This window comes from Trachurus trachurus (genome assembly GCF_905171665.1).
Source record: "Trachurus trachurus genome assembly, chromosome: 5".
NCBI lineage: Eukaryota > Metazoa > Chordata > Actinopteri > Carangiformes > Carangidae > Trachurus > Trachurus trachurus.
Window position 1 is genome coordinate 16,727,906 of NC_139896.1, and position 27,084 is coordinate 16,754,989.

The window sequence follows — 27,084 nt, forward strand, 5'->3', positions numbered from 1 at the left end:
ACATGATAAAAGCCTTCAGGTGGGTTCTCCGTTATTGTTCTCTGCTGTGGGCATGCACTTACATGGCTCTGCTTCAGATACATTTATAGAACATCTGGCTTTTGCCTATGGCATTATGGTATATCATAATAGAATACTGAATTATAGACACAGATCCAGTAGTAATCCCTTCATCTTCTTGTCCTGACAAATTAGAGCTCATACATTACCAGATTAACCTGACTCTGGAAAATTTAGCTACTGACCCCTTGTTCAATATTCATATGCTGGGGTACTAGCATGGTTTGTTTTTATGGTAGTGTGCAAAAATACACAAATACAAAATAATCAATGTGCACAATATCAGCTGAAGTTGATGAAACGTCATAGTTCTCTGAGAAACCTGATTCTAGGTCAACTGGATTTGGTAGTAGATTCTCAAAGACGCTACACCTCTCACCTGAGAGGCTGAAGAAGCCTCTTAGATTCATCTTCAGTCTGCCTCAGTCAGTGTAAATGTGGTATTAAAGCTTGATATGGAATAACCATATTAAAAAAATGTTCATTGTACTCTCTGCTGTCATTTTATGCGGCTTCCGCTCTGATTCTAATGTATTCGTATGTGATGACTTTTCATGGTATACTAGCAGTCTGAAAGTGGAAACCCTATTTTTAACATACCATGGTAGAGCGGTAAAAAGGTTAACTGTAAGTGAAACTGTGGGGCCGTCGAGGGTTAAGCAAGATGCCAACTTCATACATCCTGTTCTGTAATGACCTCTGACCTCCCTTTAGAGGCAGCACAGCGGAAAAAAAATCATTTCAACTGCAGTAAGCAATAAAACTCCAGTAATTTAATGTTATGGAGTTGAGAAAGTCAATAGTTAAAAAGACTGGTGTAAATCAAAAGAGCAGAGGCTCAAAATATACGGTTCCCACAATGTATTTTTTCACAACTGTTCATTCTCAGTTTGTGGGTTAGGGGTTCTGTCAAAACTGGTTTTAAGACATCAAACAAAAAAACAACAGCTTACACTAGTGTAATCCTATGAGGTGGGCATGGGAGATGTATTCCAGTATGAAATGAAGAACACCCATTGGACTTACAAACCTGTTCCTATAGGCAGCTGAGAGTGGCTACAGAAGACCATCTGGAAATATGAGCATATCCTTGGTGTCACTGCGGTGCTGTCCAAAATCCCACCTCTACTGAATAATATTAGGTTATGCTCAGTTGTGAAACAGCAGCACAGGAGATTGATTATTGAGGGCATTTGCTCCCATCCTGTCCCATGTGGTGCCTCTTCTCAGCAGGAGGATCCATACTGGATAATAAAACTTGGCAGAGGTTTGGCCTCTCAACAGTCGGGACAATTTTCGAATACAGTCAATAAAACCTTCCCCTTTCAACAACGTGGGCCTTTTGAAGTCTAATTTTGTTCAAATACCATAGAAAAGAGAAATATGAAGAGGGAAGTGCCTGCCTCACATCTCAAGTGGAATCAGCCTTGAAATCAGCTTCTTGAGAAGGCAACCCAGGCAAGAAGTGTGTTTTAAAACATTTACAGTTTTAGAGCTGCCTAATGCATGCTCTTGATATGATGACCTCTATTTGAGTGCCTCTATAGTCAGCTGTGCTCTTCTAAATATGTGAGATTCTGGATTATACATTATAAAATCGTGAGATCGTAAGCAGAGCACATATAACACCTATAGATGATCCAAGATGGAGAACAGGCAGCAACATTTTTGCAGGCACTCTTGTGGAAACCAGAGGCTTTTATCTTTACCTGCTCTTAGACCGTCCAGCTATTAGCCTATACATCACTCTGCACGCAATATGTCTTATGTCAGAACTTTTAATGTGAAACTTCCTATATGTCTCGCAGCAGCATGCCTTGGGTTAAAAGCTAGACAACAGTGTTAGAGCAGCTATTGACGAACAGTGAGAGCAGTGTTGATAAACATCTTTATATTGATTTAGAAGGTCTACATAAAAAGAGACAAACATAGGAAGAAAGAAAAGGATTGGAGGTGGAAAGATTGATAAAAGATTACAGTTGGTATGTGAAGTAGGACTCTCAAATGCTAATAAACTGGATATGCTTAAAATGAGAATTAAATTTATATTACCTAGGGTTCGAGTTAGTAGCTGCACTTAACATGGCCAGCATGTAAACATGCAGAATGTGAATATGTGTTGTTGTTTCCTGTATGTGTTTTTAATTGATTTTATTTATTTATTTATTTATTTATTTATTTATTATAGATGTTTTATTTATTTTTATATTTTTCCTACCTTGCACTTTAAGGACTGCACCCAATTTCGTTGTACTTGTGCAATGACAATAAAGACATTCATTCATTCATTCATTTCATTCATTAGTAAACATAGAAAAAACAAACATGTAGACTTTTTGGTTTTTAATTTTAATAACAATAAAAATCCTACAGGTGTCGTTCTCGGTCTTGTGTCCAGAAAGGTTTGGGAATGCATAACACATTTTTTAGAATATTTACACAGAGGTCCACAGAAAGTAGACTGCACCAAACTATTACCCTGCAGAGTATACCTCTTACACAATAAAGTCATAAAATACATTAAACATCAACATAACGTACAATATTCAAACGATATAGACTTGCCGACAATTATATAAAACTAGTTACTTCATACTTAATATTTAAATTGAATTTTAAAACAGTCTTGAATACAGTATCCTAAATGTGCAATTCATTTTGGAACTTCACTGTGTAGAAGTCTTTTATTTAACTATAAATTGTTTAGCTTGACCATAATAGCAAAATGTACTTGCATTCATTATTATACAACATTCAGCTAAAAGTAATGGCCTTTCTTCTCCTTATATATAAAGCGTCATAGCAGTTGAATATGAAATAAATCACCAGAGACATAGATGGGTTAATGACTGATGAATGATCAAGGCCATTTGCTGTACAAAAAAAAACAATGTGTCTGATACGTGCTCTCAGAGGTCAAGCGATATCCGAAAGTGCTGTGCTCTTTGGGCCAGTTCCTTTGCAAACTCTTCAGCCTCATTCAGAGCTTGCTTATCTGGGAAGTGAAGCGCTGCCTTCTTGGTGGCCACAGCCAGCTGCTTGAGGAGAGCACACAGGTGGTTGCTCTTGCACAGGAGGCTCTGGCCAGACCCTCCACGCTGGGCCTCCCTGCACAGTGTGTCCACCAGTCTCTGGCCCACCATAATCACCAACTTGCTTTGAGAGATGAACCTCTCTGGAGGCTGGCCATCCCGAAGACTGTCCACAAATCCCCCAATAGCCTTCTGGAGGGCGCCAAAGTAAAGTCGACAGTGTTCTGACAAGGAGGGTGTTCGCTGTTCATCTGTGCCACTGTTGGACTCAGAGGAGTGGCGCTTCTTATCATCCTGAGTAGTGAGGAGATGGAGCAGAGCAGGATCAAGATACTGTCATCAAGTATAGAATAGGAGAGTCTGGAAATGTAAAAGTCTGAATTTCTGAGAGGCAAAGATGTTTTTTGGAGGTACTCACCTGTGCCTTGTTAGGGGCAAGTTTTACATTTTCTTTCGGTTCCCTCTGCAGTTCCTTCTGCTGCTTTTCAAAGTCATTTTTAGTCTGACGAAAAGCAAAAACAAAACATTACTAAACGTGCTTTTGTGTTATCCCAATTAAAAACTCATCAAGTTACCATTGTAACCTATTACATTATGTCTTGTAGAGAAAGTGTTTACCTGTAGCTCTACATAGTCATTGTCATCATCCACTACGTCCCCTCCTTGTTCAGGACTTTTCTTTGTCTCTGGTGGACCTGGGATGTTGACAGGCTGTGGATCTTTCTGAGAAGCTCTGAACAAAAGCTTGCCATTAGCGACAATGATGGACACCAGGCGCTTGACGTCTTCTGGAATGGTTCTTGCCACCATGACAAAGCGTTCCAGTTGGTCAGGTGTCTGAACCTGCCCTGGGTCCTGGCACAGTGTGTTTAGGGGCCAGCCAGCCATGTTCAGAGCACTCACTGTTTGTTGTAGGATCACACCAGAGTCCTCTATGATGGAGAGCTGCTTATAGAGCCTCGTCTGAAGGTTGGCATCGGTCAGACGGCGGGCGTTACCCTTAACATCCAGGGCAAAATTCAGGAAGCATGTCAGGGAACACGCAATGGCCTCTGCTGCCTCTCTGATCTCCTTCAGGTGTTTCTGCAGATGTTCTCTGCTCCTCCAGTGACTGCTGACAAACTCCATGAGCTGTGGCACGGCCTTGCAAACGGACTCCTGCAGTTCCAGAAGTTTGCGGCAGGCCTCTTCCTGGCTGAGCATAACCTCTCGCAAAGGCTCTGGAGAAGATGAGCTCAGAGCCAGAGAGTCACAGGAGCTGGTGGAGGAGCTGGAGGCCGTGCTGATTCTTTGACTGTCTGCTGCAGAGAGACGTTGGATTCTACCTCTTTCGCTGTCTTCTTGCACTGGTGACTCCCCACTTCCTGGAAGGTCATGAAAAGATGTACAGGCCAGAAGGTTCCTCATCTTCTGCAGGCACACCCTATTGAGTTCATGGACTTTGCCCGACTCACCTCTGCACTCTAGGGGTATATGATCACTGGTGGGATTACTGAGGGCACGGGGGGTGGGTTCTTCTTGAGGTGGGACATCATATACTGACTCCTCTGTAAGCATATGAGTTGGGGGCCTGTCATAAATTGGGGACACTTTGGGTGGACTTGGCATGTCGAGTGAAGTGGGTTTTGGTATATCATAAACTGACGGAGTAGGACTGCCTCTTTGTGTGGGCCAAGCACGTGCTGGAAGAGTATCATAGAGCTGCCTGCAAACACCTTTGTGCGGCATGGTGTCGTAGGAGCCTTGGGGTGGACTTAATCTCTCAGGACCTACTGGCACGTCATAGATCCATTCAGGCTTGCGGGGGTTTGGAAGGGTTTTGAATGCACCCATCATTTTCTGCTGGGTTTCTGTGGAGGAGGGAACGGGGATGTCGTAATTTGGGTCCTGAGGCAAAGGTGGTGGAACTGCGTACACCTATGGACAAGAAGGAGACTGTGAATTTCACTGTATTTCTGCTAGTTGGAAAATAAGTGCCACTGTATGCTTCATGCCAGGTGCTTGTCAGATCAGAGCATTTTGATAAATTTTCAATCACACTTCTGTCACTTTTTGGGTGTACAACTTAGTCCCTTCAAGAAAAGACTGAAAGTGTTCACTGTTATTTGCATTTGTCTAAGTCAGAGCGTCAAGAATAAAAAGCAGGGACCAGATTGCCGCACATCAGAGCCTTGACTCTACGTGTGCCCCACCTCTTCTCTCATTTCTGGATTAACTGGGAGTTTGGAGAGAGCTCACTCTGACAAAACGGCTCTTCAGAAAGCTATGGGTGACGCCAGGGAGGCTATGTCCATGTTTATTTACAGTACAAGCAACACTGTGAATTACACAAGTCAACAGAACAGGTTTTTCAGTCATCTGTTGCCTACATATCTGATGGACAGACACACTTTCATTAAACTGAGTTATGGTTATGGACTTACTCAGGTTATGCCTTCATAAATGCAACCTGCAGTCTTTTGACACTTCAGGTCTATTTTCTCCAGTTTAAAGCATGTAACTTCGGCGATTATGACTTGGGCTACGAAGCACAGGTGACCTACATTCAACACTGTGCCTGAACACATCCAGACAGATGGAAGCTGCTGCTGTTCTGCTAATGCGCTGCTTTCACTACACAGTCATGGACATGTTTAAAGAATACAGACCCATTAGAATAAAAATAAAAAAAAATACAGAAGAATATGCACTTCAATGTGAGCACATCATGTTTCATTAAACCCTCTAAATGTGTGAAACTTACATAAGAGTCCCCGGGGCTGCTGCACCTAAAACCGTCAAATTTCTTCTCAAGCTCAGAGACTGTAATCAGCGAATGCTTTCGAGACATATGTCTTGCAGTTGTTGAAGTTGCCTGGAAGTTAAAAAAAACAAACAAAAAAAACATTATAAATTACCATATCAGACAAAATACCAATTGATTTCACTTTTGATCCATTTGTTGTTGTGTATATTTTCAGATGCTCACAGAGAAAAGAGAGGCTCGTCTTGCTTGGACTGGGACATCGTAAACCTCCCCTTTTGGACTGGACACAAGGTTGCAGAGTGCAGGCTGTAGACAAAACAGGCAGACGGTAATATTGGGATTGACTGGCAACACTGTGATCAAAGCAGCATCTACCTCACTGACCTCTGCATCAGTGCATTAATGGGGACAGTGTTTGCTCTGAAGCCTGTTGAGAGTGCCCGAGAACCCCATTATGCATGCACTTTGCCAATTAACGCTGCTCTATAATAGAGCCCATGCTGTTCATAGAATATTAGGTGGCTACTGCAGAGGGGAACAGGACTCCCCTGGAGCAGGAGAGGAAATGGTGAACATATGGGTGTATTTCTCCCCACTTTCAGCTGCATACGCACCCATACAGACACTTCTGTCTCTCTGGGGTCTTTGGTGGCATGGGCTGCTGTTTGCAGTTAAAAGTGTCTGAAGTCTGTGTCTGTTTGTCTTTTACAGGCCCATAAAGACCCTGGTGCTGCATGCCTGTCCCCATGGAGAGGCCCCTGGTCCCCATCTGTAAGCTCTTTTGCCAGCAGGGGGTTCACAGCATTGCATTTCTGCAACAGTCTACCTCTCTAATCATTAGAGTTAACACTTCCAAAGAAGAGAACCACCTTTGACCTTAGAGCAATACACCAATAGCTACATATTAATTTAGCTTTTTTTTTCTTTTCCACATAAACACAGATTCATGTTTGTAGAAAAAATAATGTTTTACCTTGTCTACCTCAGGTCCTTCTGTGCCGTATTTAAGTGCTGACAGATTTTTTGATGTTGATAAAGGAGTGGACGGGACATTGTACATCTTGTCCATGCATTCATAAGCTGGACTGCTGGACGGTCGAGGCACACTGGGGATCTGGTAGATATTTTGCATGCTGTCATCAGTTTTTGAATCAGTTAATTTGGGTTTTTCCATGACATGGTGTGAGAAGCCCGCAGTGGTTCCAGTTTGTGGCAAGAGCTGGAGTCGATTTGCAGGAGCCAGGCCATGCCGTCCGTACAGAGAACACATCCACCATCCGCTGGTGCCGGCCACGTGTTGATCCAACACTATGACAATGTCCCCCTTTCTGAAGGCCAGTTCATCTGCACACTCTGCAGTGTTGTCATACAAAGCTTTGGCAAGTATGCTCTGAAACAAAGAGTAGAGAAAATGGAGATAAAGATTAGGAGGAAAATATACAACCTGCAAGTAGGTAAGAATCACCCGATAAGACATTCACATGGTCAGTTTTTATACAGTAATTTGCTGAACATTACATACATGGTTGTTTTTAACTTGAAACTTGTTTTGATATGTGATGCAGTCTTTTCTGCAGATGCTGAACTGCATTTCTGTACAGGACGCTTTTTTTTTTTTTTTTTGCTGCCGTCAGCTTCATGACAACATTTCCTCTTGTAAAATGTTGTTGCAAGTTGCATGTCCAAGTCAGCAGCAAATTCAGAAGGAAAAATGATTCATGATTAGCACAACCAGCTGTTGCAAAGTCAGTTCCACCCATTATTCAAATGATTGTGGAGCAAAAAAAAAAAAAAAGTGGGACTTTTTTTTTGTTTTGGGTGAAAAAAAATATTTTCTCTCCATTTTCACTTCCTATTTGAGCTTCCTATTCAGAAATAAATGGAAAAACAAGTTTCTTCAAAACTTCCTCTTGCAGGCTAATGTGCATCTCATCACTCCAAATTTGCTTTGCGCAGATGAAACCTTTTTGCACTATGTATTTTGAATAATAATTATATCTACATACAGTAAACCCTCTGCCTTGCTCTGCTGTTTGCATGTGTGACAAATCTATAATCACACTGGGCAACATAATGACCACAAACACTGAATGTGAAAATACCCTTTGCTCATCAGCCTCCTTGCTGTGGTGGCTCTCGTGCAGGCTGCTATTATGAGAAGCAAGCTGTGAAACACGGCATCAAACCAATACCAGAGCTTAAATGACAGTCTACAAATTGTGGTTTGGCTTACTTTGTAGCTGCAGGCAGGACACTTGTCAACTTTTATTTTATTTATTTTTTAATTTCTGCGAGAACAATATATAAAGAACAGTGACAAATGCACCAAATCCATCATGAATGCAACCCAACAGTCAACTGAAAAATATGGGGACACCTTGATAAGTGAAATATTATGTAAACATTTAAATTGATACAAATTTTGATTGTTGGTGTGTTTTTGATTGTGATGGAAGAGTACTTTATAAAAAAAATAATTTTGAGAGGCTTAGTCAAGAGATCATCTGTGGCAGCTGCATCAATTGTATAATCAAATATCAATTATATAACTCACCAATTACAGTTTATTATGGCTTTAAGTCATGTATAATTGAGGGCATAGCTGCTTTTGGTGGATCAGCGTATACTTGCTACAAACCACTGAAGTTTCGGATTCTTCTCGATGGCCATATTTGGTCAGTCAGATACTGGCAAGATGCAGCGGTGGAACAGCGCAGTCTGAGCTTCGAAACCACTTTTCACAAAACTTTGGGTGACATCACGGAGGCTTGACCTTATTACCCAACATCAGTTTGACCTTTCTAACACTCTTATTTGAAAATCTGTAAGAGATGTAGCAATATATCAATGTAACTGCTGTAATCATGCGTTGATGCAAAAGTGAGCACATATGTCACACGTTTTAAACAACTATTGCACTTTAACGCAAAGACAGTTAATGCAAAGAAGAACTATATAAGTGATGGTTCACACAGGCAGAGGGATTGAGTCATGACAAACAAACACACCACAAACTCCCTCACACACCCACACAACCCACAGCTGATAAGCCGTATGGGGTGGGAGGGTGGGGGGGGGTCCACTGGCTCTGCTTTCTCCCTGAGGGTGAATATTCAATAACAAAGAGCCTATTCACCATCAGAGCCCAACATGGTCAGCACCTGTTGGGATGCAGGGCTGTGGAGCACACTCACTGCAGCAGACCTTATCCCCCCCCAACACACCCCGACACATACACACATACACATGCACACACACACACCAAGCCTCAGCAAACTCCCTGCCTAATCCTCTGGGTCATGCTACAGACATGCAGGCAAAAATATGTTGGGTCAGATGACAGTCGTCTGTGGACACACCACCCAGATTTATGTTGTTGTTGTGCTTTCTCCTCAGAACCATCACTACACTGTCCTAAGATGACATGAGCAACTGACTCAGGTTCGTGATGAAACTTTCCATGCTTGTAATTGCTACACATGCCATTTAAACCACAGCCTTTAGTCTGACCTGGTTAGTGGTTGGACTTAAATTTGACAATGTTTTACGTAAAACGTCAGTTTAAACCGCAGTTGAAACCATGAAACTATCAGACATCAGGTTGCGAGTAATGGGGAGATTTCTCTGCCTCACCTTGTGCCCTATTTACTCGTGTCCCTGATTCCGTGTCTCTGTTGTCCACTAAGTAAAGTAACACAGTCAGATTCAGCTGTGACTCTTTTGGATTCCTGCACACGCCTGCTTGTGTTGATCAGCTCCTCTGACAGCTGGCCTTCAGCACTTTAACTGCACAGCTGCCTCTGCCTTTTCCCTTCACCTCTCCCATCTCCCTGCTCCATCCTGTTCACAAATTAACATCAGTCTGCCAGACGCGACGCAAGAAATGCTTTTAAAACTGGGAGCTTCTGTTCAGGCATTAAGCCACGGCAAGTCAAAAATGAGCTCCTTGGAATTTATAGTTTTCATTACACACATTTCAGGAAAAATGTTAATGAAAACCATTCGTACCTCTTGGAAGGCTTGATTCAGATTGGGTTATTATTGTTGATGATTTTGTCTAGAATGAAAAGGAAACAGCGGCCCAGAGAGCCCTACACTCTGCACATGATCGATGCGACAACATATTTGGTGGAACGTCTGGCTGGAACTTTGTTGTTCAATATCCAAATGCGACTGTGGAAGATAAAAGCATTGAATAACAAGTGCGTTGCAGCAGCTCCATCACTTATCTGAGGGTGGGGGGAGCTGAATGTGCAGCACATTTATTTATATGTCTGTGTTGAGATATTTCTCAGTGCATGTGTTGTCAAAATGATGAGTACATTTTCTAAATTCTCTTTTTATCTGCATGTGTGAAGTTGCCAAGCGTTGGGCTCTCACAGCCACTGAAAAAAGACACACTTGCACCTTGCATACAATGCTGATTTACTGTAAAAGTAACACAAGTTAAGAAGAGTAATGAAGTCAGTGCACTAACTCAATAATGACTGTTATACTTATACAGCAATTAAGGTTTGCCAACATTAGCCATCATATTCTTTTATTTATTTCTACTTGTGGTAGGTTTTTGCTATAGCCACCAGTATTATCATTAACAGCTGTTTGTGACTTAGGCTACTAGTCATGCTGTACCAGCCAGTTCACCAGTAACAGTTCACTTGTAAGATAAGAGATTATACTGCATCCTGTGGACAGTGTTACTTCATCAGAGGAGGCTACAGTGACTCACAGAATAGTGACATGAACACGGCTTTTGGTGAATAAAGGAATGAGGTTGAATTTGCAACACTTCTATTAGACTATTAGCTGATAATGCTAATCACTAGGGAGTTCAAAGTTTCCAGGTGAGTGCATTTATATCTAAACTGATCACTGTGTTTGTTTGTATACTGTATAATTAATTAACTTATAGGCAATTATACAACCATTAGCATGCATTCATCAGGTGTTTAATAAAATATTTTATATTTAGTTTATAAAAGAATGATGTTGTTGGCTAATTGTAATCTTTTCCCGATGCAGTAAGAGATGATCCGTAGAGACACATTAGTGAGTCAACATAATAAGAGCATCCATTCCCATAGAGGTACTGGAACAGGAACCAGTGCAGGAAACAGTTCCCACTGTGGGAGTAACACCCTCTTGGTTCACTCTGACCTTTTGCCCCTTGACAGTCAGGGCATGGCCCCCAGGGTCAGGTCAGCACCTCATCCATTAAACATTCAGACAAATGCCAGAGCCAGGACAACACCCATGGTGGCGGTGAACAAATCTGCCACACATTGGCTATAAAATTTGAAAATAATGTTCATTTTCCCCCCAGACAGAGTGGCGGGAGGAGAATATTCAGGATGAGGAAGAGCATCATGTTGTTGAGATAATGTCTTTTCTTGAAATGGGACACAGGAAGTCAGCCTGTAAATATGACACATTAGACTTTCCCACAGTATCGTAGATACAAAGACGGGGGCAGGGAGGTGGCGGGGTGGGGCAGGGCAAAGAGGACAGACACACAGACAGACAGACAGACAGACAGAGGGAAAAACACTAAAAGGCACATTTTTGGTATTCCACTAAATTATCTTTCAATATGTTTGGAATTTGTTCCCGGCTGATCAGTTTTTATCTCCTCAAATGACCCTCAGATGTGTTCCATGGAAAATCACCTTTGTCAACCCACTCTCCAACCCAAACAAATTCAAGAAGAGGCTGCAGAAACTAATTCAGGCTCTGTGGCAGTGACATTAACTCGTTACAGCTGCCCTGGTATTTCCTGTATTGGAACTGGTGAGAACTATGTCAGACTCTCAAGCACAAACACAACTGACGAAAAACTTCCAAGAAGCTTTTAGTCAACATTCCACACAGACAGCTAATCTCACGGCATTATGAGATCCAAATAAAACACTAACTTAAACAAATTCGTATTTCTATATTAAGTGGTGAAGTGGAGCACTTTCCAATAAATTGTTTGGGTTCAGTTCAGGGTTTGCTTAATTCTGACCAGTGTCAGCCTTGTTTTTAAATTGTTGAGCAGGCATTTCTTAAAAATAAGTCTGACTACAAAGAAAAGGAAGTGAACATATGTGGGGGATATGAGATGTGGTGAAGGCGAAGAAGGATAGAAAGAGTTTTAGGAGAAAGTTGAACAGTTTAGTTTGATTGTTTAACAGACTACGTCTAAGGTACTTGCTTATGTGAATCATAAAATTTCACTATTAAGTTAAATTCATGAGCAACAGGATGCACTGATTAGACACTTCTCTATATGAGTCTTATTACAAAGATTTGTGCTGCAACTATTTGATGGTTTTGTATGAAACAAATGACAGATTCTTCATCATTTGAATGTCCAGTATGATTGTGTCTGCCTGTCATTAACAGATTACAGATTTACTGAATGCAACAACAACAAAAATCGGCAAAAACAGCTCAAAATGACCTGTCTCAGTTATCTAGGGGACAGTGTTGGGAATGACGGACAGTGTGAGCAGCAGCAGATAACAGGCTGCAGCCTCTCTGCTCCGTGGCAGGAACTTATCTCACTGCTCACAGTTTTATTTATACTCGCACTTCCTCAGTTTCATCTTCTGCCTTTTGTCAGGGTGTTTATGCACTTAGTATTTACATTATTGCTTTCCTTGTAGCTGTTGAAGAGTATGATTGATGGTTGAGTGGTGGTTTGTGTCTTAAGGGATTTAACATCAGACATTACTATGTGAGCGCATCGACTTCTTTTCTTTTTTTACTCCTTCTCATATTGTGCGCTATATTTCATAATAAAGGGAATCAAATGAATGAATGGTGATTTCTTTTTTTTACTTTTTCGTAGCTCTCTGTTTTACTTGTTCATGCTATGAGATGAAGCAAAAGGACACAGACGTGCAAAAACATGTGGATCCAGTTTTCTTGTGAGTTGCTTCACACTGCTCCAAAAACTGCAGTTCAATAGTGACTCAGTGAACCAGTCCTCATAGACTCTCATGAAAAAAATGTCTAACTCTACAGCAGAAATATAAAGTAGTAGGCTACATATTTACAAAACACTTTGCCTGTCAGGTAGTGAAAGTAAGCAAAATATGTTTATATTTTCATTTCCTTGCCACACTCAGGTTATGTGATATGACTTTCAACTGGTCTCTGTATATTTCTTCAGGGAGATGTGCATCATGTTTGAAAATTAGGTAACGTATTACATCTATACTAACCTGTTAACACCTGTGCATCCAGTGAATTCCTGACCAGATTGTTAGCAAAAATGCCGCTGCTCAGCCATAATCTACCAGACACCCTCTCCTATAGGTATTTACTGAAGTTTATGGGCTGAAAAGAACAAGCTGTGAAAAGCAACATTTGCATGTTATTAACGCTTCACCTTACTTTCTTACTAAAACAGCCACTAAATGCTTCACCATGCTGTCTCTCTGCTGTTGCAGCCAGTGGGTTTACCATTGCTGCTGCTGGAAACAATGCTGATGAGAGTGGTGAGACTGAACAACATCTGAGTTGTGGGTTGTAAAAACCAAATGAGCTGAGAGACATTAAAATGTTCCTCAGAGCCGAGGGAAACTGCTGGTGTTAAGTGATAATTCTATGTGGCTTTTGTGGCCATGTGGCCCATGGGTGGCAGGTTTCACATGTATGAAGGTCTTCTTCATCTACCATGGGAGTCTAGAGTAGCAGCACCTCGGACCGGATGGTGAATCTTGATTTCATTTGTGACGGAAATGTTTTTTTTTTTTCTTTGTTCACTCTTCATTAAAAGTTGCACGGATGATCTTGAGTCTAAGCCCCCCCCCCCCCCCCCCCCCCAAAATGTGACACATGGATTTTTCATTTTCATCACAGACAATTGAGACAGGTATCTCAGCAACATTTTCATGTATGAAAACCAAACTTCATACATGGACTCAAAATCATTTTTCCTCATACTTTTTGATGTATTTGCCTTAAAATCATAATTCCTTTGTCTGGTCATTACCTCAATTGACAAAGATGTTCTTCAAACCAAAGCTGATAAAACTTTATTGTTGACCATTTGCGATGCAAGTGTTGATATGCAAGAGGGAAGTTAACAAAAGTGCCAAACATCTTCCATCCGCTTGACATCATGACATATGTTTCTGCGGCAACTCTGGCTTGCTCAGGTCTCTGTATGTAGTTGTATTTACATTGTCAGCAGCTTTAAAATGCAGCCTGATAATAATCTCACATCTGCTTTTCAGCTTGTTGCACCAATGAAAAGTAGCATTCCTTGTTTTAACTGATTTTACAGTGGCAGTAAAAGCCAGTTTATTGTAATCAAAGATGTTAGCTGATATAATGAACAATCAGGACCTCTCACTCCTAAAGCAAATTAATAATCCTCAACACTTGAGCAAAACGGTGAAAACTAAATGATCTCAGCTCCCTCGTGTGAGATGTGCTGCCACTTTGCCGCACGCCGGCCTCCTGCTGTGTGAGTCCTCATGACTGTCTACTGACTCCTGGTCCCGGATGATAAAAAACTGACACAACAGCACACGAGGCATCTCAAAATAGCCATGAACTAAACAAGAAATAGATTCCAATACAAAGCGCCTTGTATAGAACAGAAGTGAGATTGCTTAAACAGACAGTTAGTCATCAAACAAACCAGTCTTTTTTTTTTAAGAAGAAGCTGAAGATGAGCTCAGTTGCATGAGAAAATGTCAGGGTGATACATATCCTCTTGCTCTACAAAAAAGTTCCTGGGAAGAATACGCTTTGCTCTCACATTATTCATGTCAATTCTTTTTGAAACATTTTCCACACAATGACCCAGAAACTAAATATTGGCTAGATCCAGTGTGAGAGAGATAACCAGACAAAGGTAACAAAAGGCACACACTAACTTTAATGTTTTTCCCATCTGCTGCTGGCTGCAGTGCCTCCTATTCAGTTACTCTGGGGGTCTGATAACAAACACTGACTTATGGAGATGAAATGATGCAACAACACATCCCACTGAGCATTTCTGGGTCAAACTGCAAACAGATTTAAGTGCAGCAAGTGATGAGCGATCAAACTATTACGCTGGATAGGATACAATACTGTAACATGCCGCAGCACAGATAGTAAGCTCAGGTTACAGAGGCATCAAGCTGGAGAGACAATGTGGGGTCTCAACAGGCGGCTGCGAGAACCATCACAAAAGGTTCCCTCAGCATAAAATGTGAATAAAACATAGGCTACACACACGCAAAAGCAGCACATGTGCACAAGATTTAGAAAAAATGCAGGAAGTTTGTCAGCTGTTAAAATCTATTTAAGATGTGTGAATGAGACATAGTAAATGTGATAAGTGAGAAAAAAAATCTGAATATCACATTTATAGTGCAACATTTAAGAAATGGACCTCTCAGAAGCCTAATTATGTGTTTTTTGTGAGCAGACGTGAGCTGATAATCGCACTTCTAAAGGCTTGAGCGTTAATGAGGCTCATAAAGTTTTGAGTCTCAGCTCTGTGTCAGGATCAGCCCTCTCGGGTTACAGCCTACTGTAGAGCAGGTCAGTGGGGCTGTGTGTAGAAATAGGTGGGAGCTGACACTGCAAGTTAAAGTGAAATCCAAGCAGGTGGTCTGCAGGGAAATTCCTCTGGATGAGCAACAGTAGCAGATACAAACAAACACTGCATAAATTAATCAAATTAAATTAAAATGGTGATGATGGTGTGATACTTATAAATCATTCCGAGTGGGATTCTACAATGAAAACAATCATTTTGGTGATAGATTTAAAGTCCTGGCTGAAGAAGCAGCTGCAGTACTCACCATGTTTCCTGGGCAGTTGTGTTTAGTTTCCACACAGAGATCAGTCCGTCTTCAGTGAATCATCTCCACGGTGAGTGCAACTCGGGGATTTACTCCTTGTGTGTGCTTCACCAGCATATTGTCTGAGCTGTCACTGACTCGTAGACTGTTTTACACAGTAGGCGGGGACAACCAGCTCTGTGTCACAGACAGAACTGCTTTCCCGCAGCCCCATTGGCCACAGACACCCCCCCCCTCTCTCTCTGTATGCAGCTGCCCTACCCCACTGATATTTCCTTTTCTTTTTTTTCTTTGAATTTGATGCCACTCTCCACTCTCAATCTTTATGGTAAAGAAGAAGTAAACAACTATATACCTAAGCGTTTCAGTTGTTTTTCAGAGAAACTGAGGGAATTTTTTTCTACCATATTTTTTTTTTTACCCGTTTCCTCTTTTATGATAAAATTAACACATTCCTCCACATGACACATTTATAAAGAAGGTTCAGGAGGTAGAGAGAGACGGAGAAAGAGGGGGAAGTTTGAAGAATGAATTCTTGCGGGTTTCCTCGTTGTTGTCTGGGCAACACAGACAGCGGCGTCTGGGAGAGTTTGCTTGGGGGTTGGGGAATGCAGAGGGGGGGGGGGGGGGGGGTTGATGGGACAGGGTGAACTTCCAGCTGGAGGATGCAGGAAAGTCAAGTCGGAAAATCAGGGGCTGCGATTTGTTTTTGATCCGTTTTTCTCCCTTTCAGATCATGACAAAAAACGTGTTAAAGACAATAAATGAATCCCGCAGATTGGGATTTCAGAATTTAGTTAAAACACAGAAACAAGTAACACAGTAGCTAAATGCATACAATGCTTCAAGCAGTGGAGTGTATGTTGTGGTATTTAAGCTCCCTGCAGATCTATCACAGGATATTACTTTGTGGTTAGCTATGTCATTTGTGTGTGTCATTTTTCAACATCAAATTTCTGGAAGAGACTTTGCTTGTTTTAATAGTTTAATAAAAATCTGAGTTACAACAAAGGACAGTGACGATGTATAAAAGTGGAAAAAAGACGACAACCCGACTCTGCAGTCAACTATGAAATAAAACTGAAAAATTTGGGATTTGAGTGTTGCACATGAAGTTTCAAGGCAGTTAAAGGAGTTTGAAAATTCAATCAGACGAAAGGTGGTTTCAAAAGGAAAGTGTGGTAGTCCAAAAATAGTTTTCCATTCATTTTTCAAGTCCGACTTAAAACAACAGCCAAGTCTCCGTACAGACATTTGAACAGGTTTCACTTGCTGGAACCATCCATCCTCTCCCTGCTGGTATCAGAGGAGCATTTCAGCTGAAGTCATTGGGGACGACAGCTGCTCCTGATTCTGTGCAAAAATCTATTTTAAAGTCCATCTGAAGCCGATGTGAAGTTCATAAGTCTACAGTTTTTTATTATAGCATTACTTCATGTAAAACCTGTCCATGTACATACAGAAACCTGACGTATGTTGAGTCAGACTTGGAAAATTGTGACTATTTTAAGATGGTTTATTGACAAACTCCACAAATTCGACTGCACTGTTTCAGATGAAATACGCAAAAGTTGCCGCAGGGAGGGAGAGCCGTTGAGAAAACATGGAACCAGGATTTTCCTCAGTCTGTGGTGGTGCGGCGGTACCAGAATCGGGCCCTGAAGTCGTCGCTGCAGGTCATGAAGCCGGGATTAGTGGGTGAGTGGACGATGCAGCGGACGATGTTGTTGTGTCCCAGAGACAGCAGGTTTTTCCTCTCTGCCGTGCGCGAGTCCCAGCAGCACAGGCTGATGGTGCGCTCGTCCGGCAGCAGCACATAGTCCTCCGTGTGGTTGAACACACCCTGAGTGCGATGCATCTGACGGCCGCTCAACCCCGCACCTGTAACAGCAGACAGAGCGTGTCACTACTCACTACTGTGTTTTATTTTATTGTTCCAGTCCTATTATTGTCTCTCTACATTAGAACATGTTACTCTTTATGCTGTCCTACGCTTGAACTCCTCTTTTTTACTAGTTTTATTTAACTACTAACTGTGAAGAAAAATGCTACTTAAACAATGTTTATTATTGATAAACTGATTGATAATGATTTCCAAAGCCATTGATTCTTAGTTATTGTGGCTTGTTTGCATTAACGCTTAACAGAAACACGGCATTGCTCGGAAACAAAAAAGGAAGTGCCACCCCCAGGATTATTTTTAGGGTCATGAAATGATTTTCAAAAAAAAAAAAAAAATCGATGAATGATGGAGAAATTCATTGATATTTTTGAGAATGATTTTTCCATTTCATCCACTACACCAATGTTAAAATGTCATTATGGACAGAAATACTGTATGTGAAGGTGGGCGAACTGGGAGTTACATAAGGCGCTGCTGGTTTCCGACAGTTTGGTATCCGACAAGCATCACAAGGTCAGTACACAAAGATTGTGTACGTCTGGTGGCCGTCATGTGTGACAGGCTACACGAAGCAGAGAAGTGTGTTGCAGCAGAGCGTTGCGCGGTGTTTCACTGCCTGTGAAGTGTACGACTATGTAAACAGCAGTGCCAACAGGACATGGTGCCAAAGGGAAGTGTAGTGGGCTTCAAGGTTGAGTCAAGAGGAACAGGGTCGCATATACCAACAGTTAAATGAGTTTAAGTGTTTGCAGATCCATAGTCTAAGAACAGAGTGGGATCAGTCAATTCTTAAACATACGCACCACGCATTAGTACAAACAGTGCAAGAAAAGCAACTCTGCAGCACATGTTTCAGGTATATGACTTACTAGCCATGACCGTTTCCATTGCACTTAGTTGTATTCTGCCTTTGTTAAAACTAACACTCTCTTTTCCACCACAGTGTTAACTTTTTATTCAATGATTTCCACTCTGGGTTTTTCCAGATGAATGTAAAAAAGCACCTGCTGCGTCAGATATGATACCTATATTTATCTATAACTGATGAAATACACATAACACAACACAACAAAAGCAGTAAGTCACAAAATTTGACATCTTATTTTTAACAAGCTAGTTGACCCAAATACTTTAAGTTCCTGGCTAAAAACTATACGGTTCATTAGCCTTTAAAAAGTCAATAGTGTGTTCAATTTATATAGAGTTACTCGTGGAATTAATGTCAAAAAGTGCAGATATGACCTGTTGGTTAAAATAACAAAGATTTTCAGGAACAGAAGTGACATTTAGCAAACCTGTGCAATTTGTCTCACTCTGATTCACACACACTAATTTTCACAAGTATGTGAACAACTTGCTGCATCATAGACCTGGGGTGTGGACAAAAAAGAAAAAGAAAAAACATGGAACAGGACAGAATTTAAGTTGTATCTTTACCCTGAGATCCGTCTTGACAAATTTCACTGGATCAAAGACCACACTGAATGTAAAAAGCCCCCCACATGTCCAAGAAAATAGCTGCTGATCAGTGAATCAAGTGTCCACTGATGTCTATAAATAATAGACCTAAGCAGACAGGGAAATACTTGCAAAAATATAAATAAAATATGATCAGGTTACCACATCCTGTTATTTTTGGTGCCTGGTATTAAAAGGGCTCCAAGTTCTATTCTGACCCTCTGGATCACATTTCAGCGGTTCAGGTGGACAGGGTTAAAGGGTTCTGCAGCCCGGACAGTGAACTGTAAACTGGGCTGCGTCCCATCCAGCATATTCAGGAGTTATCATGTGCTATCTTGGTTGTCGTTAACACCAAGCTCTCAGTTAACCCGGCAGAAGCCACACGATGTTGTCTCTTATCTATGACAGTGAGACAACAGACTTCAACACCTCAGTCGTGATCTCAAGTGAAGACAAGACTCCCCACTTTCACACAGTTTTAAAGGAGAGCTATGTAAGTCCGGTCGCTTTTCCGCTGTTTTGCTAACCCCCCTCCCGGCCATGTACATTTGGTTTCAACAAAGCCGACGCGAAAGCAATCCATGGAGCGGTGGATAACCTTATATATCGTATACGCGTTAAAATGTGTGTATTTGTGTAGTTTTATCAGTCATAAACAAGAGATTATGGGTTCCAGGGCACGTTTTTGTTGCGCCGCTGCCACATCAAGAGCTCGGACAACGGGTCGGAAGCTCTGATCTTGTGAGGTTGGTTTTCGGCCCAGAGACACTAGGTGGAAGGCAGAGAGCTTCGATTCTTCCTGTAACAAGTTACAAGTAATTTATTTAACCATCACAATTACTCCAAGGATGTTTAATTAATGTAAAAATGTAGCATAAGGTATATCTTGCATAGTTCTTCTTTAAGACTGTGCTACCAGAGGAGACAGGAGGTGCTTATCTAAGAGGCCTGGGGTCTCATTTATAACCGTTGCGTACGCACAAAACGGGGCTGAAAGTGGCGTACGTGACTTTTCACGCCAAGGTTGTGATCTATAAAAAACTAACTTGACGGGAGAATGTGCGCAGCTCTAAGCAAACTCTGAGCCATGCGTACGCATGGTTTGGAGGAAAAGGGGAATTGGCGACACAGACGGTGTGGTGGTGAACTGAAGTCAGACTCAGGAAATGATGATTGAGAAGAACGATTATGTTTTTATTATCGGCCGTCACACATTTAATTTCAACCCGTATGCGTTAGATCCATGTTGCCACGGTGATTTAATTAAACAGCGCCCTTATTTTGCATCGGACTGGTGTTTCAGAAACATCTTCTTAGAATCTAACTTAAAATTCAAAATCAAAATTCCTTCTCTATATTTAATCACCACCGTCTCTCCGTCATATTGTCCACTCCCAGAGCGCAGGAGGAGGAGAGGAGGCGCGGCTGCATGGGATAAATACATGGTGTAAATAACTATATGTTCCTGTGATACTGTGTGAACATATGATCGAGAGTCAATTCAATCTCAAACCCTGGAGAAAAAAATCCAGTAATCGTTCCCACAATTGTTACATTCTGTTTTCTTGTTATCAAGAGAAGTGTCATGTTTGATCATTCCTCAGAATGTAACTGATTCCGCTAATTATTCAAAGTTGTATCGATCAGTCTAATTACTGTAAATAATACAGCGGTGAGCCCCGTGCGTAATTCTGCACCACGGCACCTCTGGAGAAAGGAGGGAGAGGGAGACCATGATGAATGGTTAATAACTTGTTTCAGATTAGAACTGTTGTCATTGTTGTAACTATGTGCCGAACCGGGTCCAGCATTAGAGAGGGCAGCGCAACAAAACAACACCGCGTGCGCTCTGAGCCGCTGACGCCGTTAACAGCTGCAGCAACACGTCACGTTGTCACTTTCACACCTGCAACTAATTCACAACACCGACAGAACAAGAGCACGTCAGGCTCATTGACATGCAGATCGCATTCATGTGGTGGTTTGCATTGACCATCTACGGTTAAAACAGGGCGTGTACAGGGCGGAACGTGAAGCGGATTCAGCTGCGCACAATTGTAGGAACTCAGTGATTTATAAAGGGAAGTTTGCTTGCAAGTGTGCGTACGCAGGGTTTTATAAGTCTGAATATTTACTGGCGCACGCAAACCTTGGCTTTTGGGCGTACGTACACTTTTAGTAACGATCCCACGCACAGTTTTATAAATGAGACCTCTGGAGATTACTACTACTTACTATTGGGGTTAAACAGAAACAAATACAGTTATTGCTATATAAAGTGTTTTTTTTTTTGTTTTTTTTAAACTTTTTTGTACATTTTTGTCAATATGCTGGAGTCCAATGTTAACACAACAGAAATGTGTCACTCATTTAATAAATGGTTAGTTATTGTCAACTATTACTATATGGTGTACCTGAGCAACTATCAGCTCCAATACAACACAAGTCAAAACTAACCAGTCTCTGTGTTAACAGTTTGAAACCTGATCAATACTTCTTGAGAAATTCTACAAACAATGAAACATTGCAGGAGATTACACAAGGCAACAGTTTCATCACTCTCACCATAGTAACGAGACGTGACGACGTGGCTGCTTCCGTTTTTCTTGCAATATTATTATGAGAAAACTGACCAAACATGACATCACTGAGTTTTTCACCACATACTGAGAAAAAAGCTGTAACAGTATTCACACAGTAGGCGGAAACACAGCTCTTCCTGAAAACAGCATAAACTGCAACATATTCCTGCTCCTATGGTCAGTGCTACTGTTATTATGTAATGTTTGAAATTTTCTGTTGGGGAAAATGCTACATTCCTGCGTCAGTGTTGGTATGTCTCATTAGAATAGAAAAATGAAACTGATTAATAAAATTAATGCTGTTAATTTTATTTCTGTTCAAACTGGTCTTTAACACTGTATATTATACAGGAGCATCTCAATAAATTAGAATATCATCAAAAAGCTAATTTATTTCATAAGTTCAATTACAATAGTGAATCATATATACTATATTGATTAATTACACACAGACTTAAATATTTCATGTCTTTATTTCTTATAATTGTAATGATTATGGCTTCAAAATAGTATAATATTGTGAAAAAGTTCACTATTGTAACCTAATGGTGTCACACTCTAATCAGCTAATTAACTGAGCCTTTAAATGGTCTCTGCAGGAGCTACACTTGGGGAAGACTGCTGACCTCCATGATATTTGAATTTAGGGTAACAAACATCAATACAGAATATTCTAGCAAAATAATTATCTTTTTTCAATCTCACCTTACTATCCAAATCATGTGTGTTGAACTGTTGTTTAAAAAAGCAACTCTTTCTCATACAGTCTTGACAGGCTTATGAACAACATCAACATCAACTTCAAATTCAGTAAGATTAAGAGTAAGATGATCTCATAGAAATCTGTTGATCCACGGCTGATCATTTCGGGTTTTGGTTATAGCAGCCGGTTGAGTGGTTGGTCAGTCTGCTTAGCTTCATAACAGCTATGTAACTGAGACTGCCAACTGGCGCCAGTGTAACCAGACTTACTCAGTCAACAACAAGCCTTTACTTCATTCAACAGAGTAGCACAAAAACAAACTGACAAAGAGCTGCAGGTGGCGACATTATGTCAGCTTCATACTCTCTGTGTAAGTTCCACACTCACCATGTTGGTTGGTTTTGGTGGCTTGTTGTGCACAAGGAGGGAAGCAGGACGACAATACAGAGCACACGGTGCCTCTTCTCAGTCGCAGGCACAAGAGTATTAACCACAGGCCGGTGATCGAATGCTATGTATTGATCATGTATTGAAAATCAGCTAATCAATTAGGGTACCACTGTCAGTTTAGTGAGGTTTGCTCAAGACAATAGAAATTGGTAAAATAAATTATAAAGTTTAGCAAAAGATTTGAGGTCTAAAGATAAATGTATGCCTCACATTATTAATAAGGCTTTTACATATTAACCAAATCACTTGTATCAACACATTACTTAGGTTATGTTTGTGTCGTAGCGATTAGATATCTATAGTAATCTATCAAAATAAAAGTTTCTGGCCATGTAATAAATATGTAATGGTTTTTATCATAAACACTGTTCCTACATTTACTGACTCATAACTATATGAATTTTCCACCACAGTTCCACAACGTTTTTGCCCCCCCCATCACATTATGGTGCAAGTTTAAAATATATGTTTTGGTTTGTTTTGCGAGTCATGCTTACCTGTGTACTTGACCAGTGTCCGGCCTGTTGAGATCTCCCACAGTTTCACCACGGAGTCTTTTCCACTGGACAGGATGTATTTGGAGTTCTTGGAGAAGACGGCCGAGCAGACCTCCGCTCCATCGTGGGCCTTCTCGAAGGTGGTCACACAGCGGTTAGAGACGCCATCCCACAGTTTGATATTGCCGTCTTTGCTGCAGGTGACGTAGCTGTTGGCCGAGGGATTGTAGCTGACACCACTAATGGTATCTGTGTGCTGGTCCAACGGGTTGCAGGACACAAAGCACTGGAAGGTGTTGACATCATAGAGGCGGAGGGTCGGGTGCTGCGTTCCTACCAGCAGGAAGTCACCAGATGGGTGGAAGGAGATTGAACGCAACATTTCTGCCTCCTACAGGGAAAAAGATGATGGGATTAGACCAAGACATAAATCTAGCAAAAGCAAAGAAATGTGTTTAAATTGACTAATTCATTTTTTTTGCTTGAGGAGTTTCAGATTGCTATTATTTATTATTTGCTATTATTATTATTATTATTATTATTATTATTTGCTCAGTATCTCCTATTAAACAAGGCATCTCTACATTAATCACAATATGATAACAAATTCTAACCTGTATATATTTAAACGCTCGTTTTGCAGAGGGCTTTGAGTAGTCAAACAGTTTGAGGGTGTAATCTCTTGAGCCAGAGGCTAGAATCTGTTCAGTCGGATGAAAGGCAAGACAGGTGACTTCATCAACGTGGTCGTACAGCGTCCGGATCACAGGGTGATTCTCCATGTTTTGCTGCGCCGTCTCGTTCATCATCACCTGACATGTACAGAAACAGAAAGGTAAATGTAAACATGAGCAGTGATTTCAAAGCATCTTCTGTAACTGTTCTTGTATTCTCCAGCTTTCCTCACCTCAATGGGCATGGCGCTCTTGGCCAGCATGCGCTCTGTATCTAGGATCTTGATGGAGGCATCAGCCGAGCCAGTGGCGATCAGCTGGCCATCGCGGCTGTATGTGGCGACACGACACGGGCCCTTGTGGGATGTGACATAGCAGGTCTCGTATTCTGACGCCTCCGGAGACATGGTTTGGACATCAGCATCAAATTCCAGATCAATACCAATGCCAGGTGCCACTGTATCCGAGCGCCCGATGGCATACTGGACTGCACTGTCGTCATTCTCCATCCCTGGAAGAGTTAGGAAAATGCACACTCAGGGCCTGATCAGGAAACCCCAGACCAGAATAGATTTGATTGTTCAAAGATACTTACTACTACCTAGGCTAAACAGATACAAATACAGTTATTATTATTACTTTTTGTATATTTTGACCAATCAAATCTATTCTGGTCTGGATAGATTTGATTGTTCAAAGATACAGGGAGCTGTAGGCTTTTCAGGCTGCTGCATACAGAGACATAGAGAAACACTGTGATCGCCCCAAACACACAGACCTTCCCTTACTGATAGCTGAATGGGAAAACACAATTTCCTTTAAAAAAAAAAAACAACAAATCCTGCCTACCCAAGCTTTAAAGACACCCACACACGTGCAAACATGCAGCCATGGAGAGAAACCAGCACTTACCTATCTTTGCCAGCTGCATCAGTTGCTCAGACGGAGACACCACGCTCTGTGGTTTGACCTCGCTGATGAGATTGTTAGCGATGTTGGTGTATCCATCGTACAGCAGCTGGCTGATGATGAGCCTGTACAGGTGCTGTCGGTCCTTCAGGGTTGGCTTGGGACGATACATGTTGGGTCAATGTGACCAGAACCGGACCGTCGAAACTGACCACTTGGCTGCTGCAACAGAAGACACCACAATGTCAACAGCCAATAGTATTACGTGTGTATATTTCCGTTACGTTATTCAAAGTTTCTCACGGCGTAGACAGTAGCAAGAGTAAATTCCGCATCATTCACATAAACTCAGAAACACACCGTTAGCTTTGACCGTAACGTTAGTGACATTATGAACCAGCTGCAGCAAATGAATGGAACTTGGGCTTAGCAGCGTTGCTAACAGCGCTAGCTTCGTTGCTACAGTTGAGACAGAGCAAAAACAACGACAAGTTAAACGCAGGTAAAAACCCGGAACTGGTTGAACGCGTGCTCTCTGCAAAAACATCAAGTGTTACTTGACGGCTGAGGGGGAAATGTTTCAGTTTGTTTTCTTTATCAACATTAAAATTTCTACCTCTCTCCAAAGTTCCAATGGCGCTCCTAGACAAAAACGTGCGTTACGCTTACGTTACGTAATTTACGTCATACGTCATACGTCATAACAGAAAGCATAAAGCTCTTTGCAGGAGGAAGTTGCCTGGTGGTAAACTGAATTTTCATGTTTAGGTCTTATAATAGATCCATGGTCGTTATACGGTTGTTAGATTAACGAGGAAATGATGATGCATCCTACACAGTAAATTGTAACCAAAAATCAAGACAAAACTACGTCAAATATTATTATAGTTTTAGTTTTGTCTTTAATCCATTCGTCCTGATGTCATTAAAGATAGCAAATAGGCTACGAAGGAATTATATCAGTGTTGTGGTAGGCCTATTTGTGTCCTAGAGAAGAAGAAAAAATTCGTCTGTGCTGTAAAATGACAGTCTGTTATAAGTGTAGAGCTAGACTTTCTTTCTTTCTTTCTGGTGGTAAAAACCAGAATAAAAATATTTACAAGTTGTATTAGTTCTCCAAATCTGCCCCTTTTCTATTTAAAAGAAAAAAATCAAATCAATATGAAGGACTGTTATGTGGGCATACACTTGTAACCCAGTAGAGGGTGCACAAATACAGCATAAGGACAAAGACATGAGGAGAAGAAAAACTGTCTTCCAGGTTTTAATCTAAGCTTAGATAACAAAACAAGAGTAGACGATGTGTTAAAACCATAGGTTAAAACTTAAAAATGCCTTTTACTGACAGCAGCTTAGAATGTGTTATAGAGTAGGCTAAAACAGGTCATATGGTTCATAGTAAATGCACTGTGCTTGGCGTCTGGTAGTAGCCTATAGTGGTGTGATTGGTAGTGCTGCTCAAGACAAAAGTGGGGCATGAGATTGCTATTCTTTAGCCAATGAAAAGGCATAACCAAACATGTAAGTGAATATAGGCCTCTAGCAATTCAGCACCCACCCACACACATTCTCTCAGTTGTCACTTCCTGCAAAGTGGCCAAAAAGACAGAAATGTAGTGTAATACATGCAGATGGACAACGGTAGCATAGCCTGTTAGAGAGACGAGCCTATTAAAATGATACATCTGTCATTTTTCATTTCATGCACAAGAATTCAGCGAGGGTCTCATTCAGACACTTATGAAATAAGCTGGATATTTCCCCCAGGCATCTTCAGTCTCGAGCCATAAGTTAAAATTGCAGTGTGAAGAGGCAGATAACTTCATAGTCCTCAGAGAAGGAGTCTGTCTGTGAGAGGTGAGGAACCATTTTATGTCTCAAGTGTTTGAAGATGTATTTTAGTTGTAGTTCTTGCATGATGACATTAGCTTTTACATTATATGTAGAGAATTTGGAGCACCTGAGCTCATGCCGTGATTTGTGGTGCAGCTCAACCTGTCTTTGACAATCCAACTGTCACATGTGCAGTTGCACCCGTTTGGATACGACAAAACTAAGCAACAAACCAATTAAGTAACTTGAATAACGTTGAGGTTCATCATCTGGGAGATCACAATGGAGAAGACATTGTCTAAAGTCTTTGTCTTTGTTGATTGTCAGCTTTAAAATTAGACCTAGTGTTGTATCTGATAGTGAATCGACTAACACAGTAAAAATATCAACATATGAACGTTTAACTTCACTCAGTCTGTAAAAACATGCCCTGAACTCTGCTT

The 27,084-nt window shown here is 41.2% G+C and overlaps 2 protein-coding genes across 2 annotated transcripts; both read right to left on the reverse strand.

The window, feature by feature from the left end:
• Positions 1-2,439: 2,439 nt before the first annotated feature.
• cass4 (Cas scaffold protein family member 4) lies at positions 2,440-15,772 on the reverse strand. The gene is made up of 7 exons (XM_083971456.1): positions 15,630-15,772; positions 6,812-7,228; positions 6,061-6,144; positions 5,836-5,946; positions 3,711-5,009; positions 3,511-3,594; positions 2,440-3,386 (listed from the first exon to the last, which is right to left on the reverse strand). Exons 1-7 carry the CDS (start codon positions 15,630-15,632, stop codon positions 2,970-2,972), a joined length of 2,415 nt encoding a protein of 804 aa, XP_083827582.1. The 5' UTR covers positions 15,633-15,772; the 3' UTR covers positions 2,440-2,969.
• An 846-nt stretch (positions 15,773-16,618) lies between these two features.
• On the reverse strand, positions 16,619-25,466 carry cstf1 (cleavage stimulation factor, 3' pre-RNA, subunit 1). The gene is made up of 6 exons (XM_083972697.1): positions 25,425-25,466; positions 24,812-25,030; positions 24,133-24,410; positions 23,840-24,037; positions 23,226-23,616; positions 16,619-17,510 (listed from the first exon to the last, which is right to left on the reverse strand). Exons 2-6 carry the CDS (start codon positions 24,978-24,980, stop codon positions 17,251-17,253), a joined length of 1,296 nt encoding a protein of 431 aa, XP_083828823.1. The 5' UTR covers positions 24,981-25,030; positions 25,425-25,466; the 3' UTR covers positions 16,619-17,250.
• Positions 25,467-27,084: the final 1,618 nt, after the last annotated feature.

Excerpts from the sequence above, each read along its gene's own strand:
- cstf1 (XM_083972697.1), bottom strand. The coding sequence starts at position 24,980 with ATGTATCGTCCCAAGCCAACCCTGAAGGACCGACAGCACCTGTACAGG. Across the intron at positions 23,617-23,839 it reads GAGCGTTTAAATATATACAG|GAGGCAGAAATGTTGCGTTC; the intron begins GTTAGAATTTGT and ends TTTTCCCTGTAG. Across the intron at positions 17,511-23,225 it reads GACACTGGTCAAGTACACAG|GTGCGGGGTTGAGCGGCCGT; the intron begins GTAAGCATGACT and ends CTGCTGTTACAG.
- cass4 (XM_083971456.1), bottom strand. Across the intron at positions 5,010-5,835 it reads GCAGCCCCGGGGACTCTTAT|GTGTACGCAGTTCCACCACC; the intron begins GTAAGTTTCACA and ends TCTTGTCCATAG. Across the intron at positions 3,595-3,710 it reads ATGACTATGTAGAGCTACAG|ACTAAAAATGACTTTGAAAA; the intron begins GTAAACACTTTC and ends GCTTTTCGTCAG.